Here is an 18,080-nt window from a genome sequence, read left to right on the forward strand (position 1 = left end):
TGTCTGTGTGTGTGTGTGCGTGCGTGCGTGTGTGTCTGTGTGTGTGTCAGTCTGCTGATCCAAGCAGGTATCGACATTAACAGCCAGTCAGAGTCGGGGACGGCGCTGCACCAGGCAGCTCTCTGTGGAAAGACTGAGGTGGTGAGACTCCTGTTGGATGTGAGTACAACTATAACTAACTATAACTAGTACAACTATAACTAGTACAACTATAACTACTATAACTATACAACTATAACTAGTACAACTCTAACTAGTACGACTATAACTACTATAACTATACAACTATAACTACAATAACTAGTACAACTAAAACTACTATAACTAGTACAACTATAACTACTATAACTAGTACAACTATAACTACTATAACTAGTACAACTATAACTACTACAACTATAACTACTATAACTAGTACAACTATAACTACTATAACTAGTACAACTATAACTAACTATAACTAGTACAACTATAACTAACTATAACTAGTACAACTATAACTACTATAACTATAACTAGTACAACTATAACTAGTACAACTATAACTACTATAACTATACAACTATAACTACAATAACTAGTACAACTATAACTACAATAACTAGTACAACTATAACTACTATAACTAGTACAACTATAACTACTATAACTAGTACTAATATAACTAGTACAACTATAACTAACTATAACTAGTACAACTATAACTACTATAACTAGTACAACTATAACTACTATAACTAGTACAACTATAACTACTATAACTAGTACAACTATAACTAACTATAACTAGTACAACTATAACTATAACTACTATAACTAGTACAACTATAACTACTATAACTATACAACTATAACTACTATAACTAGTACAACTATAACTAACCATTACTAGTACAACTATAACTACTATAACTAGTACAACTATAACTACTATAACTATACAACTAAAACTACTATAACTAGTACAACTATAACTAACTATAACTAGTACAACTATAACTAGTACAACTATAACTACTATAACTAGCACAACTATAACTACTATAAATATACAACTATACAACTATAACTACTATAACTAGTACAACTATAACTACTATAACTAGTACAACTATAACTACTATAGCTAGCACAACTATAACTACTATAAATATACAACTATACAACTATAACTAGTACAGCTATAACTACTATAACTAGTACAACTATAACTACTATAACTAGTACAACTATAACTACTATAACTAGTACAACTATAACTAACTATAACTAGTACAACTATAACTAACTATAACTAGTACAACTATAACTACTATGACTTGTACAACTATAACTACTATAACTAGTACAACTATAACTAGTACAACTATAACTAGTACAACTATAACTACTATAACTAGTACAACTATAACAAACTATAACTAGTACAACTATAACTACTATAACTAGTACAACTATAACTACTATAACTAGTACAACTATAACTACTATAACTAGTACAGCTATAACTACTATAACTAGTACAACTATAACTAGTACAACTATAACTACTATAACTACGCTTGCGTCCCACCTACGTAACAGCCACTGGCAGCCTGTGGCGCGATTTTCAAAACGTTAAAAATCCTATTACTTCAATTTCTCAAACATATGACTATTTTACAGCTATTTAAAGACAAGACTCTCGTTAATCTAACCACAAAGTCCGATTTCAAAAAGGCTTTACAACGAAAGCAAAACATTAGATTATGTCAGCAGAGTACCAAGCCAGAAATAATCAGACACCCATTTTTCAAGCCAGCATATAATGTCACCAAAACCCAGAAGACAGCTAAATGCAGCACTCACCTTTGATGATCTTCATCAGATGACAACCCTAGGACATTATGTTATACAATACATGCATGTTTTGTTCAATCAAGTTCATATTTATATCAAAAACCAGCTTTTTACATTAGCATGTGACGTTCAGAACTAGCATACCCCCCGCAAACTTCCGGGGAATTCGCTAACATTTTACTAAATTACTCACGATAAACGTTCACAAAAAAGCATAACAATTATTTTAAGAATTATAGATACAGACCTCCTCTATGCACTCGATATGTCCGATTTTAAAATAGCTTTTTGGTGAAAGCACATTTTGCAATATTTTAACCTGTTAGGGCTAGGGGGCAGCATTGACACGGCTGGATAAAAAACATACCCGATTTAATCTGGTTACCACTCCTACCCAGTAACTAGAATATGCATATACTTATTACATATGGATAGAAAACATCCTAAATTTTCTAAAACTGTTTGAATGGTGTCTGTGAGTATAACAGAACTCAAATGGCAGGTCAAAACCTGAGAGATTCCTTTACAGGAAGTGGCCTGTCTGACCATTTGTTGAACTTCTTTTCCATCTCTATCATTTACTAAGGATCTCTGCTCTAACGTGACACTTCCCACGTCGTCCATAGGCGCTCAGAGCCCGGGAAAAAACAGAATGTCGTCATTCCAGCCCCAGGCTGAAACACATTATCGCCTTTCTCAAGTGGCCGATCAAGAGACACTAGCTTATGCGCGTGACCCCGACCGCCCCCGCCTTTGGGATTTTTTCCTCTGTTTGCCGAAAAGGAGATTCCCTGTCGGAATATTATCGCTTTTCTACGAGAAAAATGTCGTAAAAATTGATTTTAAACAGCGGTTGACATGCTTCGAAGTACGGTAATGGAATACTTAGAATTTTATTGTCACGAATTGCGCCATGCGCGTGACACTTCTTTACTATTTCGGATAGTGTCTGGAACGCATCGAACAAAACGCCGCTATTCGGATATAACGATGGATTATTTTGGACCAAACCAACATTTGTTATTGAAGTAGCAGTCCTGGGTGTGTATTCTGACGAAGACAACAAAAGGTAATGAAACTTTTATAATAGTAAATATGATTATGGTGAGTGCTAAACTTGCCGGGTGTCTAAATAGCGAGCCCGTGATGCCTGGGCTATGTACTTAGAATATTGCAAAATGTGCTTTCACCAAAAGCTATTTTAAAATCGGACATATCGAGTGCATAGAGGAGGTCTGTATCTATAATTCTTAAAATAATTGTTATGCTTTTTGTGAACGTTTATCGTGAGTAATTTAGTAAAATGTTAGCGAATTCCCCGGAAGTTTGCGGGGGTATGCTAGTTCTGAACGTCACATGCTAATGTAAAAAGCTGGTTTTTTGATATAAATATGAACTTGATTGAACAAAACATGCATGTATTGTATAACATAATGTCCTAGGGTTGTCATCTGATGAAGATCATCAAAGGTGAGTGCTGCATTTAGCTGTCTTCTGGGTTTTGGTGACATTATATGCTGGCTTGAAAAATGGGTGTCTGATTATTTCTGGCTTGGTACTCTGCTGACATAATCTAATGTTTTGCTTTCGTTGTAAAGCCTTTTTGAAATCGGACAGTGTGGTTAGATTAACGAGAGTCTTGTCTTTAAATGGTTGTAAAATAGTCATATGTTTGAGAAATTGAAGTAATAGGATTTTTAAGGTTTTGAAAATCGCGCCACAGGATAGCAGTGGCTGTTACGTAGGTGGGACGAATTCGTCCCGCCTAGCCTAGAGAGGCTAAGTACATAGCCCAGGCATCACGGGCTCGCTATTTAGACACCCGGCAAGTTTAGCACTCACCATAATCATATTTACTATTATAAAAGTTTGATTACCTTTTGTTGTCTTCGTCAGAATGCACACCCAGGACTGCTACTTCAATAACAAATGTTGGTTTGGTCCAAAATAATCCATCGTTATATCCGAATAGCGGCGTTTTGTTCGTGCGTTCCAGACACTATCCGAAATAGTAAAGAAGTGTCGCGCGCATGGCGCAATTCGTGACAATAAAATTCTAAATATTCCATTACCGTACTTCGAAGCATGTCAACCGCTGTTTAAAATCAATTTTTACGACATTTTTCTCGTAGAAAAGCGATAATATTCCGACAGGGAATCTCCTTTTCGGCAAACAGAGGAAAAAATCCCAAAGGCGGGGCGGTCGGGTCACGCGCCTAAGCCCAGTGTCCCTTGATCGGCCACTTGAGAAAGGCGATAATGTGTTTCAGCCTGGGGCTGGAATGACGACATTCTGTTTTTTCCCGGGCTCTGAGCGCCTATGGACGACGTGGGAAGTGTCACGTTAGAGCAGAGATCCTTAGTAAATGATAGAGATGGAAAAGAAGTTCAAGAAATGGTCAGACAGGCCACTTCCTGTAAAGGAATCTCTCAGGTTTTGACCTGCCATTTGAGTTCTGTTATACTCACAGACACCATTCAAACAGTTTTAGAAAATTTAGGGTGTTTTCTATCCATATGTAATAAGTATATGCATATTCTAGTTACTGGGTAGGAGTGGTAACCAGATTAAATCGGGTATGTTTTTTATCCAGCCGTGTCAATACTGCCCCCTAGCCCTAACAGGATAACTAGTACAACTATAACTACTATAACTAGTACAACTATAACTACTATAACTACACAACTATAACTACTATAACTAGTACAACTATAACTAGTACAACTATAACTACTGTAACCTCTAGCCCTGACCTCTAGCCTTGACCTCTAGCCCTGACCTCTAGCCCTCTAGCCCTGACCTCTAGCCCTGATATTTGACCCTGATCTCTAGCCCTGACCTTTGACCCAGACCTCTAGCCCATAGCGCTGACCTCTAGCCCTCTATCCCTGACCTCTAGCCCTGACCTTTAGCCCTCTAGCCCTGACCCCTAGCCCTGACCTCTGACCCTGACCTCTAGCCCTGACCTCTAGTCCTGACCTCTAGCCCTGACTTCTAGCCCTGATCTCTAGCCCTCTAGCCCTGACCTCTAGCCCTGATCTCTAGCCCTGATCTCTAGTCCTGACCTCTAGCCCTGACCTCTAGCCCTCTAGCCCTGACCTCTAGCCCTGACTTTTAACCCTCTAAGGGTGGGTGTTGTTATGGTGACCAGTGAGCTGAGATAAGGCGGGGCTTTACCTAGCAGAGACTTGTAGATAACCTGTAGCCAGTGGGTTTGGCGACGTGTATGAAGCGAGGGCCAACCAACGAGAGCGTACAGGTCGCAGTGGTGGGTAGTATATGGGGCTTTGGTGACAAAACGGATGGCACTGTGATAGACTGTATCCAATTTGCTGAGTAGAGTGTTGGAGGCTATTTTATAGACGACATCGCCGAAGACGAGGATCGGTAGGATGGTCAGTTTTACGAGGGTATGTTAGGCAGCATGAGTGAAGGATGCTTTGTTGCGAAATAGGAAGCCGATTCTAGATTTAATTTTGGATTGGAGATGCTTAATGTGAGTCTGGAAGGAGAGTTTACAGTCTAACGAGACACCCAGGTATTTGTAGTTGTCCACATATTCTAAGTCAGAACCGTCCAGAGTAGTGATGCTAGTCGGGCGGGCAGGTGCGGCCAGCGATCGATTGAAGAGCATGCATTTAGTTTTACCTGCGTTTACGAGCAGTTGGCGGCCACGGAACGAGAGTTGTATGGCATTGAAGCTCGTCTGGGAGGTGAGTAAACACAGTGTCCAAAGAAGGGCCAGATGTATACAGAATGGTGTCGTCTGCGTAGAGGTGGATCAAGGAATCACCCGCAGCAAGAGCGACATCGTTGATATATACAGAGAAAAGAGTCGGCCTGAGAATTGAACCCTGTGGCACACCCATAGAGACTGCCAGAGGTCCAGACAACAGGCCCTCCGATTTAACACACTGAACTCTGTCTGAGAAGTAGTTGGTGAACCAGGCGAAGCAATCATTTGAGAAACCAAGGCTGTTGAGTCTGCCGATAAGAATACGGTGATTGACAGAGTCGAAAGCCTTGGCCAGGTCGACGAAGACGTCTGCGCGGTAATGTCTCTTATCGTTAAGCGGTTATGATATCGTTTAGTACCTTGAGCGTGGCTGAGGTGCACCAGCTCTGAAACCAGATTGTTCTGAAACCAGATTGCATAGCGGAGAAGGTACGGTGGGATTGGAAATTGGTCGGTAATCTGTTTGTCATTAACTTGGCTTTCGAAGACTTTAGAAAGACAGGGTAGGATGGATATAGGTCTGATTTCATCTAGGTTCATTATGGGTCTATAATCTCCAGTTCATGTGGTGCTCCTAGATTTTATGTGGTGCTCCTAGATTTTATGTGGTGCTCCTAGATTGTATGTGGTGCTCCTAGATTGTATGTGGTGCTCCTAGATTGTATGTGGTGCTCCTAGATTTTATGTGGTGCTCCTAGATTGTATGTGGTGCTCCTAGATTGTATGTGGTGCTCCTAGATTGTATGTGGTGCTCCTAGATTTTATGTGGTGCTCCTAGATTTTATGTGGTCCTCCTAGATTTTATGTGGTGCTCCTATATTTTATTTGGTGCTCCTAGATTTTATGTGGTGCTCCTATATTTTATGTGGTGCTCCTATATTTTATGTGGTGCTCCTAGATTTTATGTGGTGCTCCTAGATTTTATGTGGTGCTCCTATATTTTATGTGGTGCTCCTAAAGTTGGGAGCATCATCACTACCAATGAAAAACAAAATGTTAATTTTTGAGCCTTGGATGTATTGCCAATGTTTTTGATTGATTGATTATTGGTTATTGATCCCTTCAGAGCGGTATCGGCGCGGGGGTGAGGAACACTCTGTGTCAGACGGCTCTCGACATCGTTAACCAGTTCACCGCCACGCAGGCCAGCCGAGAGATCAAACAGCTGCTGAGAGGTGACCCCTAACCTCTAACCCCTAACCTCTATCCCCTAACCCCTAACCTCTAACCCCTAACCTCTAACCCCTAACCCCTAACCCCTAACCTCTAACCTCTAACCTCTATCCCCTAACCTCTAATCCCTAACCCCTAACCCCTAACCCCTAACCTCTAACCTCTATCCCCTAACCCCTAACCTCTAACCCCTAACCTCTAACCCCTAACCCCTAACCTCTAACCCCTAACCCCTAACCTCTAACCCCTAAACCCTAACCCCTAACCCCTAACCTCTAACCTCTAACCCCTAGCCCCTAACCCCTGAACTGTAACTAACCATATATATAGACATTAACAGTGTGTGTGTGTGTGTGTGTGTGTGTGTGTGTGTGTGTGTGTGTATAATGTGTGTGTTTGTGTTTGTGTGTGTGTGTGTGTGTGTGTGTGTGTGTGTGTGTGTGTGTGTGTGTGTAGATGCGTCAGCGGCGATGCAGGTCAGAGCACTGGCAGATTACTGCAACAACTACGACCTGACCAGCCTCAACATCAAGACTGGAGACGTCATCACGGTATCACACACACACACACACACACACACACACACACACACACACACACACACACACACACCCTAACCAGTGTCAACATGGTGTGTGTGTGTGTTAGGTTCTGGAGCAGCATTCTGACGGCCGGTGGAAGGGTTGCATCCATGACAACCGGACAGGAAATGACCGCGTCGGCTACTTCCCCTCCAGCATGGTGGAGGTGATCAGCAAGAGGCCAGGTGACCAGCACACAGCGCGCGCGCGTGTGTGTGTGGTGTGTGTGTGTGTGTGTGTGTGTGTGTGTGTGTGTGTGTGTGTGTGTGTGTGTGTGTGTGTGTGTGTGTGTGTGTGTGTGAGGGTTAGACTCCTCTATGTCACTCAGCTGTCTCCTGACTTGTCATCCCTCCATCTCTCTGTCTTCCTTCCCTCCTACTGCTGCCTCTACCTTCATCTATGTATCTGTCATGACCTCGTAGACCCTCCTCCTGCTGCTTCCTCTACCTTCATCTCTGTATCTGTCATGACCTCGTAGACCGTCCTACTGCCTCAACTTTCATCTCTGTATCTGTCATGACCTCGTAGACCATCCCCTGCTGCCTACCTTCATCTCTGTATCTGTCATGACCTCGTAGACCGTCCTTCACCCCATCTCACCCCCCGTTTGAGATATTTAATTTACATATTTTTACATTCGTTTTGTTATGTTTTTATATTACATTTTGTTTTTTTTTATCAACATTTCTATTATATTTTAACTTTGAATGATATTGTTTTATATTTTTAATTATGAATATTGAATATTGTGTTATATTTATATCTAATATAAATATTTGAGTTAACCTATTATTATTATTATTGTTTTATATATTTTGAAATTTATATTTATATTGAGTTTTATTTGACTGGTTGTCTGTGTTTTGGGTTTGTTGTTGTTTCCCCTCCCTCTTCCTGGTTTTGTATTTAGGCCCCTCCCTCTCCCAGCAGAGCCACACCCTCCTTCTACGTAGGCACGTCCCCTGTCCCTCCCCCTGCCTCGTTACCACGGTGAACGACCACCGCTCCCACATGATCCCGCTGCCTCTTCCTCCTCCTCATCTTCCTCTCACGCAAACCACACCTCTCTTCTCCTCCTTTGGCTATCCTCCACTCGTCCTCTCTCCTCCTCCTCCTCACCTCTCCACTCTCCCCCTGGGCCTCTCCACTCCTCCTCGTCCTCCTCCTCTTCCTCCTCTCTCCTCTCCTCCTCTCTCTACAAGTCTGGAGCAGCCAAGCCTGCCAGGTATCCGGGCTAAAACTCTTAGCTTGTAATAAATCATATAAATCAATACAAACCATTTTTTTCTCTCAATGTAATCAATACTATGATCAGTACATCATATTACTGTAGTATTACTGTAGTATTACTATAGTATTACTGTAGTATTACTGTAGTAGTGTGTCCCATCACTGTGGGTAGCAGTAGTATTTATCAATAGTCGTAGTATTTATTATCAGTAGTATTTATCAACAGTCGTAGTATTTACTATCAGTAGTATTTAGCAATAGTCGTAGTATTTATTATCAGTAGTATTTATCAATAGTCGTAGTATTTATTATCAGTAGTATTTATCAATAGTCGTAGTATTTATTATCAGTAGTATTTATCAATAGTCGTAGTATTTATCATCAGTAGTATTTATCAATAGTCGTAGTATTTATTATCAGTAGTATTTATCAATAGTCGTAGTATTTATTAGCAGTAGTATTTATCAATAGTCGTGGTATTTATTATCAGTAGTATTTATCAATAGTCGTAGTATTTATTAGCAGTAGTATTTATCAACAGTCGTAGTATTTATCATCAGTAGTATTTATCAATAGTCGTAGTATTTATTAGCAGTAGTATTTATCAATAGTCGTGGTATTTATTAGCAGTAGTATTTATCAATAGTCGTAGTATTTATTAGCAGTAGTATTTATCAACAGTCGTAGTATTTATTATCAGTAGTATTTATCAACAGTCGTAGTATTTACTATCAGTAGTATTTAGCAATAGTCGTAGTATTTATTATCAGTAGTATTTATCAATAGTCGTAGTATTTATTATCAGTTGTATTTATCAATAGTCGTAGTATTTATTATCAGTAGTATTTATCAATAGTCGTAGTATTTATCATCAGTAGTATTTATCAATAGTCGTAGTATTTATTAGCAGTAGTATTTATCAATAGTCGTGGTATTTATTAGCAGTAGTATTTATCAATAGTCGTAGTATTTATTAGCAGTAGTATTTATCAACAGTCGTAGTATTTATTAGCAGTAGTATTTATCAACAGTCGTAGTATTTATTATCAGTAGTATTTATCAATAGTCATAGTATTTATTATCAGTAGTATTTATCAACAGTCGTAGTATTTATTATCAGTTGTATTTATCAATAGTCGTAGTATTTATTATCAGTAGTATTTATCAACAGTCGTAGTATTTATTATCAGTAGTATTTATCAATAGTCGTAGTATTTATTATCAGTAGTATTTATCAATAGTCGTGGTATTTATTAGCAGTAGTATTTATCAATAGTCGTGGTATTTATTATCAGTAGTATTTATCAATAGTCGTGGTATTTATTAGCAGTAGTATTTATCAATAGTCGTGGTATTTATTATCAGTAGTATTTATCAATAGTCGTGGTATTTATTAGCAGTAGTATTTATCAATAGTCGTGGTATTTATTATCAGTAGTATTTATCAATAGTCGTAGTATTTATTATCAGTAGTATTTATCAATAGTCGTGGTATTTATTATCAGTAGTATTTATCAATAGTCGTGGTATTTATTAGCAGTAGTATTTATCAATAGTCGTGGTATTTATTATCAGTAGTATTGTTAATAACCAGAACAGTGGTTTGTATCAGCGTTGTTAGTGTTGACCATTCTGTTGTTGTTATTGTTATTGTTGTTTTGGTATTGACACTAGTTCTAGGTGTAATAGTGGTGTAATTGTGGTGTATTGTTAGTGTGTTATAGTTTCGGTCTAGGTATTATAGATTGAGTACGCATCGGCTTGTGCTGCTCGCTCACGTGTCTCCAATCTCCGTCTCTGTCTGCCAATCTATCTTGTCCTATTTCTATGTATCACGAAGTGTACTGATATTTAGGACTTTGTGTGGGGTGGTGTGTAGATGGGGTAAGGTGGGGTTGAATGGTGGTGTGTAGGTGGGGTTGTATGGTGGTGTGTAGGTGGTGTTGTATGGTGTGTAGGTGGGGTAAGGTGGGTTTGTATGGTGGTGTGTAGGTGGGGTTGTGTGGTGGGGTGTAGGTGGGGTTGTGTGGTGGTGAGTAGATGGGGTAAGGTGGGATTGTATGGTGGTGTGTAGGTGGAGTAGTATGGTGGTGTGTAGGTGGGGTTGTATGGTTGGGTGTAGGTGGGGTAAGGTGGGGTTGTATGGTGGGGTGTAGGTGGGGTAAGGTGGGATTGTATGGTGGTGTGTAGGTGGGGTTGTATGGTGTGTAGGTGGGGTAAGGTGGGATTGTAGGTGGTGTGTAGGTGGGGTTGTATGGTGGTGTGTAGGTGGGGTTGTATGGTGGTGTGTAGGTGGGGTTGTATGGTGGTGTGTAGATGGGGTTGTATGGTGGTGTGTAGATGGGGTTGTATGGTGGTGTGTAGGTGGGGTAAGGTGGGGTTGTAGGTGGTGTGTAGGTGGGGTAAGGTGGGGTTGCATGGTGGGTGTAGGTGGTGTGTAGGGTAAAGGGATAATAAGGGGTAGTGTATCAGCAGGGTTAAGGGGTAATAAGGGGTGATGTGTCAGCAGGGTAAATTGGTAATAATGGGTAGTGTGTCAGCAGGGTAAAGGGGTAATAAGGGGTAATGTGTCAGCAGGGTAAAGGGGTAATAAGGGGTAGTGTGTCAGCAGGGTAAAGGGGTAATAAGGGGTAGTGTATCAGCAGGGTAAATGGGTAATAAGGGGTAGTGTGTCAGCAGGGTAAAGGGGTAATAAGGGGTAGGGTGTCAGCAGGGTAAAGGGGTAATAAGGGGTAATAAGGGGTAGTGTGTTAGCAGGGTAAATTGGTAATAAGGGGTAGTGTGTCAGCAGGGTAAAGTGGGAATAAGGGGTAGTGTGTCAGCAGGGTAAAGGGGTAATAAGGGGTAGTGTGTCAGCAGGGTAAAGGGGTAATAAGGGGTAGTGTGTTAACAGGGTAAAGGGGTAATAAGGGGTAGTGTGTCAGCAGGGTAAAGGGGTAATAAGGGGTAGTGTGTCAGCAGGGTAAAGGGGTAATAAGGGGTAGTGTGTTAACAGGGTAAAGGGGTAATAAGGGGTAGTGTGTCAGCAGGGTAAAGGGGTAATAAGGGGTAGTGTGTCAGCAGGGTAAAGGGGTAATAAGGGGTAGTGTGTCAGCAGGGTAAAGGGGTAATAAGGGGTAGTGTATCAGCAGGGTAAAGGGGTAATAAGGGGTGATGTGTCAGCAGGGTAAATTGGTAATAATGGGTAGTGTGTCAGCAGGGTAAAGGGGTAATAAGGGGTAATGTGTCAGCAGAGTAAAGGGGTAATAAGGGGTAGTGTGTCAGCAGGGTAAAGGGGTAATAAGGGGTAGTGTATCAGCAGGGTAAATGGGTAATAAGGGGTAGTGTGTCAGCAGGGTAAAGGGGTAATAAGGGGTAGGGTGTCAGCAGGGTAAAGGGGTAATAAGGGGTAATAAGGGGTAGTGTGTTAGCAGGGTAAATTGGTAATAAGGGGTAGTGTGTCAGCAGGGTAAAGTGGGAATAAGGGGTAGTGTGTCAGCAGGGTAAAGGGGTAAAAAGGGGTAGTGTGTCAGCAGGGTAAAGGGGTAATAAGGGGTAGTGTGTTAACAGGGTAAAGGGCTAAACAGGGGTAATAAGGGGTAGTGTGTCAGCAGGGTAAAGTGGTAACAAGGGGTAGGGTGTCAGCAGGGTAAAGGGGTAATAAGGGGTAGTGTGTTAACAGGGTAAAGGGGTAATAAGGGGTAGTGTGTCAGCAGGGTAAAGGGGTAATAAGGGGTAGTGTGTCAGCAGGGTAAAGGGGTAATAAGGGGTAGTGTGTTAACAGGGTAAAGGGGTAATAAGGGGTAGTGTGTCAGCAGGGTAAAGGGGTAATAAGGGGTAGTGTGTCAGCAGGGTAAAGGGGTAATAAGGGGTAGTGTGTTAACAGGGTAAAGGGCTAAACAGGGGTAATAAGGGGTAGTGTGTCAGCAGGGTAAAGTGGTAATAAGGGGTAGGGTGTCAGCAGGGTAAATTGGTAATAAGGGGTAGTGTGTCAGCAGGTTAAAGGGGTAATAAGGGGTAGTGTGTCAGCAGGGTAAAGGGGTAATAATGGGTAGTGTGTCAGCAGGGTAAAGGGGTAATAAGGGGTAGTGTGTCAGCAGGGTAAAGGGGTAATAAGGGGTAGTGTATCAGCAGGGTAAAGGGGTAATAAGGGGTAGTGTGTCAGCAGGGTAAAGGGGTAATAAGGGGTAGTGTGTTAACAGGGTAAAGGGGTAATAAGGGGTAGTGTGTCAGCAGGGTAAAGGGGTAATAAGGGGTAGTGTGTTAACAGGGTAAAGGGGTAATAAGGGGTAGTGTGTCAGCAGGGTAAAGGGGTAATAAGGGGTAGTGTGTCAGCAGGGTAAAGGGGTAATAAGGGGTAGTGTGTCAGCAGGGTAAAGGGGTAATAAGGGGTAATAAGGGGTAGTGTGTCAGCAGGGTAAAGGGGTAATAAGGGGTAGTGTGTCAGCAGGGTAAAGGGGTAATAAGGGGTAATAAGGGGTAGTGTGTCAGCAGGGTAAAGGGGTAATAAGGGGTAGTGTGTCAGCAGGGTAAAGGGGTAATAAGGGGTAGTGTTTCAGCAGGGTAAAGGGGTAATAAGGGGTAGTGTATCAGCAGGGTAAAGGGGTAATAAGGGGTAGTGTGTCAGCCGGGTAAAGGGGTAATAAGGGGTAGTGTGAGGGTAAAGGGGTAATAAGGGGTAATGTGAGGGTAAAGGGTAATAAGGGGTAGTGTGAGGGTAAATGGGTAATAAGGGTTAGTGTGTCAGCAGGGTAAAGTGGAGATAAAGGGGTTGATCGCAGTGTCTTTGTTTGTTTGTGTTTGTGTGTTTGTGTTTGTGTGTGTGTCTTTTGTGTGTGTGTGTGTGTGTGTGTGTGTGTGTGTGTGTGTGTGTGTGTGTGTGTGTGTGTGTGTGTATCAGGTTCTCGGGGCTCTGAGTCCAGTCCCCACGGGTCTCCCACACTCGGCCAGCAGGGCGGCGCCAGCGAGGATGTCTGGGTTCTCCGGAAGCCCCTCGCAGGTACGAGGGTGTGTTGTTGTGTTGGTGTATTGGTGTGAGTGTGCTTGTGTACTGTTGTATGTATTATTAATTAATATAGTTAATAATATATTTAATTAGTATAGTTAATTAGTATAGTTAATTAGTATAGTTGATTAATATAGTTAATTAGTATAGTTAATTAGTATAGTTCATTAGTATAGTTCATTAGAATAGTTAATTAGTATAGTTAATTAATATAGGTAATTAGTATAGTCAATTCGTATAGTTAATTAGTATAGTTAATTGATATTGTTAATTAATATAGTTTATTAATATATATTAGTCAATATTTGAACATGTATTATGGAGTACAGTGCCTTCAGAAAGTATTCATACCCCTTGATTTATTCCACATATTCGTTGTTACAGCCTGAATTCAGAATGGATTAAAAACATGTTTTTTATTTTTATTTACGTTCTGAAGGAACTGCGTTTCATTCATATCATCATTACAATCAGAAATAAGAGAGGTCCTAGAGTAGAACCCTGAGGAACACCACATTCTATCTATTCCTAGAATAGAACCCTGAGGAACACCACATTCTATCTATTCCTAGAATAGAACCCTGAGGAACACCACATTCTATCTATTCCTAGAATAGGACCCTGAGGAACACCACATTCTATCTATCTATTCCTAGAATAGAACCCAGAGGAACACCACATTCTATCTATTCCTAGAATAGAACCCAGAGGAACACCACATTCTATCTATTCCTAGAATATAACCTTGAGGAACACCACATTCTATCTATTCCTAGAATAGAACCCTGAGGAACACCACATTCTATCTATTCCTAGAATAGAACCATTCTATCTAAACCTGTGTGTGTGTGTCTCTCTCTCTGTGTGTGTGTGTCTGTGTGTGTGTGTCTCTGTGTGTGTGTGTGTGTGTGTGTGTCTGGTGTCTCTGTGTGTGTGTGTGTGTGTGTGTGTGTGTAGGTGGTGACCGTAGCAGCAGTGTGGGTAGTCTGGGTAGCGTTCGTCCCCTCGGCAGCGTCCAGAGTTCTGTAAATACTCAACACGCCTCGAACACGGCTCCTCCGCCCGCCACAGCACACGCTACCAACACGCCACCTGGCAGCCTGAACACGCACGGCCTCAACGCTCCAGGGCTGCACGCGCAGGCTGAGGGAGTCAAGGTGGGGGAAGGGCAGGCTGAGGGAGTCAAGGTGGGGGAAGGGTGGTAGTCTTCCTCTGATTCACAGAGGAAATCTCTGGTGTGTGTGTGTGTGTGTGTGTGTGTGTGTGTGTGTTTTAGGTGTGTGTGTGTTTTAGGTGTGTGTGTGTGTGTGTGTGTGTGTGTGTGTGTGTGTGTGTGTGTGTGTGTGTGTGTGTGTGTGTGTGTGTGTGTGTGTGTGTGTGTGTTTTAGGTGTGTGTGTGTGTGTGTGTGTGTTTTAGGTGTGTGTGTGTGTTTTAGGTGTGTGTGTGTGTGTGTTTTAGGTGTGTGTGTGTGTGTGTTTTAGGTGTGTGTGTGTGTTTTAGGTGTGTGTGTGTGTGTTTTAGGTGTGTGTTGTTTGTGTTTATCAGGTGTGTGTGTGTGTGTGTGTGTGTGTGTGTGTGTGTGTGTGTGTGTGTGTGTGTGTGTGTGTGTGTGTGTGTGTGTGTGTGTGTGTGTGTCAGACCAGGAGGTGTAACTGTATCTGTATTACCTGGGGAGATGAGCATCAATAATACACTACTACTAGATAGAAGAGAGAGAGAGAGAGGGAGGGAGGGAGGGAGGGAGGGAGGGAGGGAGGGAGGGAGGGAGAGAAGGGAGGGAGAGTTCTTCTATTCTGACAGATTGACTAAAGCCTTGTGTGTTTACATTTAGCTCCTCGCCACTGTGATGTCCCAGTCAATAAAGGCAAAGGAACATCTCTTGGAGCAGTCAGCAGGTAACCAGAATAATATTACTGTAATATTACTGTAATATTAATAACAGGACCAGTCCAGGTCTGTGGAGCAGGCAGCAGGTAACCAGAATAATATTACTGTAATATTACTGTAATATTAATAACAGGACCAGTCCAGGTCTGTGGAGCAGGCAGCAGGTAACCAGAATAATATTACTGTAATATTACTGTAATATTAATAACAGGACCAGTCCAGGTCTGTGGAGCAGGCAGCAGGTAACCAGAATAATATTACTATAATATTACTGTAATATTAATAACAGGACCAGTCCAGGTCTGTGGAGCAGGCAGCAGGTAACCAGAATAATATTACTGTAATATTAATTACAGGACCAGTCCTGTTCTGTGGAGCAGTCATCAACTAACCAGAATAATATTACTGTAATATTACTGTAATATTAATAACAGGACACGTCCAGGTCTGTGGAGCAGGCAGCAGGTAACCAGAATAATATTACTGTAATATTACTGTAATATTAATAACAGGACCAGTCCAGGTCTGTGGAGCAGGCAGCAGGTAACCAGAATAATATTACTGTAATATTAATAACAACTATAATAATACTAGTAATAATAATAGTTGTAATAGTAACAAAAACAGTAGTAGTAATAACAATAATAATTGTAATAATAACAACATTAATAACAATAGTAATAATAACAGTAATAATAACAATATAATAATGATGATAATAATAATGACAATATTAACAGTAGTTATAATAATTAAAATATTAATAACAATAGTAGTAGGAATGATGACAATAATAATGAAAATAATAATAACTGTCTGACTGTCTGTGTTTCTTTTAGCTGCAGCTAAGAGTCCATCTGACTGACTGTCTGACTGTCTGACTGACTGACTGACTGTCTGACTGACTAACTGACTGACTGTCTGACTGACTAACTGACTGACTGTCTGTCTGTGTTTCTTTTAGCTGCAGCTAAGACTCCATCTGACTGACTGTCTGACTGACTAACTGACTGACTGTCTGACTGTCTGACTGACTGACTGACTGACTGTCTGACTGACTAACTGACTGACTGTCTGACTGACTAACTGACTGACTGTCTGTCTGTGTTTCTTTTAGCTGCAGCTAAGAGTCCATCTGACTGACTGTCTGACTGACTAACTGACTGACTGTCTGACTGTCTGACTGACTGACTGACTGTCTGACTGACTAACTGACTGTCTGACTGACTAACTGACTGTCTGACTGACTGTCTGACTGACTGACTGACTGTCTGACTGACTAACTGACTGACTGTCTGTCTGTGTTTCTTTTAGCTGCAGCTAAGAGTCCATCTGACTGACTGTCTGACTGACTAACTGACTGTCTGACTGTCTGACTGTCTGACTGACTGACTGACTGACTGTCTGACTGACTGTCTGACTGTCTGACTGACTAACTGACTGTCTGACTAACTGACTGACTGTCTGTCTAACTGACTGACTGACTGACTCACTGTCTGACTGACTGTCTGAATGAATGACTGACTGACTGACTGTCTGTCTAACTGACTGACTGACTGACTGACTGTCTGTCTGACTGTCTGACTGACTAACTGACTGACTGTCTGACTGTCTGTCTAACTGACTGACTAACTGACTGACTGTCTGACTGTCTGACTGTCTGACTGTCTGACTGACTGTCTGACTGTCTGACTGTCTGACTGACTGTCTGACTGACTGTCTGACTGACTGACTGTCTGTCTAACTGACTGACTGACTGACTGTCTGTCTGACTGTCTGACTGACTGTCTGACTGACTGTCTGACTGTCTGTCTGACTGTCTGTCTAACTGACTGACTAACTGACTGACTGTCTGTCTGACTGTCTGTCTAACTGACTGACTGACTGACTGTCTGTCTGACTGTCTGTCTAACTGACTGACTGACTGACTGTCTGACTGACTGTCTCTCTGTGTTTCTTTTAGCTGCAGCTAAGAGTCCATCTTGTTGTCCCCCTCAAGAGCAACGCTCCTTTGATCGTAAGGCAGAGGCAGACGTGAAGGTGAGGTCTGTGTGTGTGTGTGTGTGTGTGTGTGTGTGTGTGTGTGTGTGTGTGTGTGTGTGTGTGTGTCCGGGCATGAGCGTGTGTGTGTGTGCCTGTTTGTGTGTGTGTGTGAATGCTTGTTTGTGTGTGTGTGTGTGTGTGTGTGCCTGTTTGTGTGTGTGTGTGTGTTGCTGTTTCAGTTTATTGTTTTTGCTTCCTGAAGCTTCCTTCCATCATTCAGTGGCTTGGAATGTATTTCTGTTGCTGGGTGGATATCTAGGGAGGTGAAGGATATCTAGGGAGTGGTCTATGACTGTCGTTAGATGGCATCTCTACTGTTTCCCAGGTGGTGAAGGATATCTAGGGAGTGGTGAAGGATATCTAGGGAGGTGAAGGATATCTAGGGAGTGGTCTATGACTGTCGTTAGATGGTATCTCTACTGTTCCCCAGGTGGTGAAGGATATCTAGGGAGTGGTGAAGGATATCTAGGGAGGTGAAGGATATCTAGGGAGTGGTCTATGACTGTCGTTAGATGGCATCTCTACTGTTTCCCAGGTGGTGAAGGATATCTAGGGAGTGGTCTATGACTGTCGTTAGATGGCATCTCTACTGTTCCCCAGGTGGT

At 41.7% G+C, this 18,080-nt stretch overlaps 1 protein-coding gene across 1 annotated transcript in view; it reads left to right on the plus strand.

Moving 5' to 3' along the window:
• LOC106593892 (caskin-1) overlaps positions 1–18,080 on the plus strand; it is a 116,956-nt gene that overhangs the window by 83,788 nt on the left and 15,088 nt on the right. Inside the window, exons 7-14 of the mRNA XM_045713565.1 lie at positions 51–159; positions 6,643–6,751; positions 7,206–7,300; positions 7,398–7,515; positions 13,440–13,538; positions 14,502–14,731; positions 15,377–15,440; positions 17,396–17,472. Coding sequence (XP_045569521.1) covers positions 51–159; positions 6,643–6,751; positions 7,206–7,300; positions 7,398–7,515; positions 13,440–13,538; positions 14,502–14,731; positions 15,377–15,440; positions 17,396–17,472 — 901 coding nt within the window. The remainder of the gene's footprint in view (positions 1–50; positions 160–6,642; positions 6,752–7,205; positions 7,301–7,397; positions 7,516–13,439; positions 13,539–14,501; positions 14,732–15,376; positions 15,441–17,395; positions 17,473–18,080) is intronic.

Source organism: Salmo salar, chromosome ssa02 (assembly GCF_905237065.1).
Source record: "Salmo salar chromosome ssa02, Ssal_v3.1, whole genome shotgun sequence".
In the NCBI taxonomy this organism is placed as follows: domain Eukaryota; kingdom Metazoa; phylum Chordata; class Actinopteri; order Salmoniformes; family Salmonidae; genus Salmo; species Salmo salar.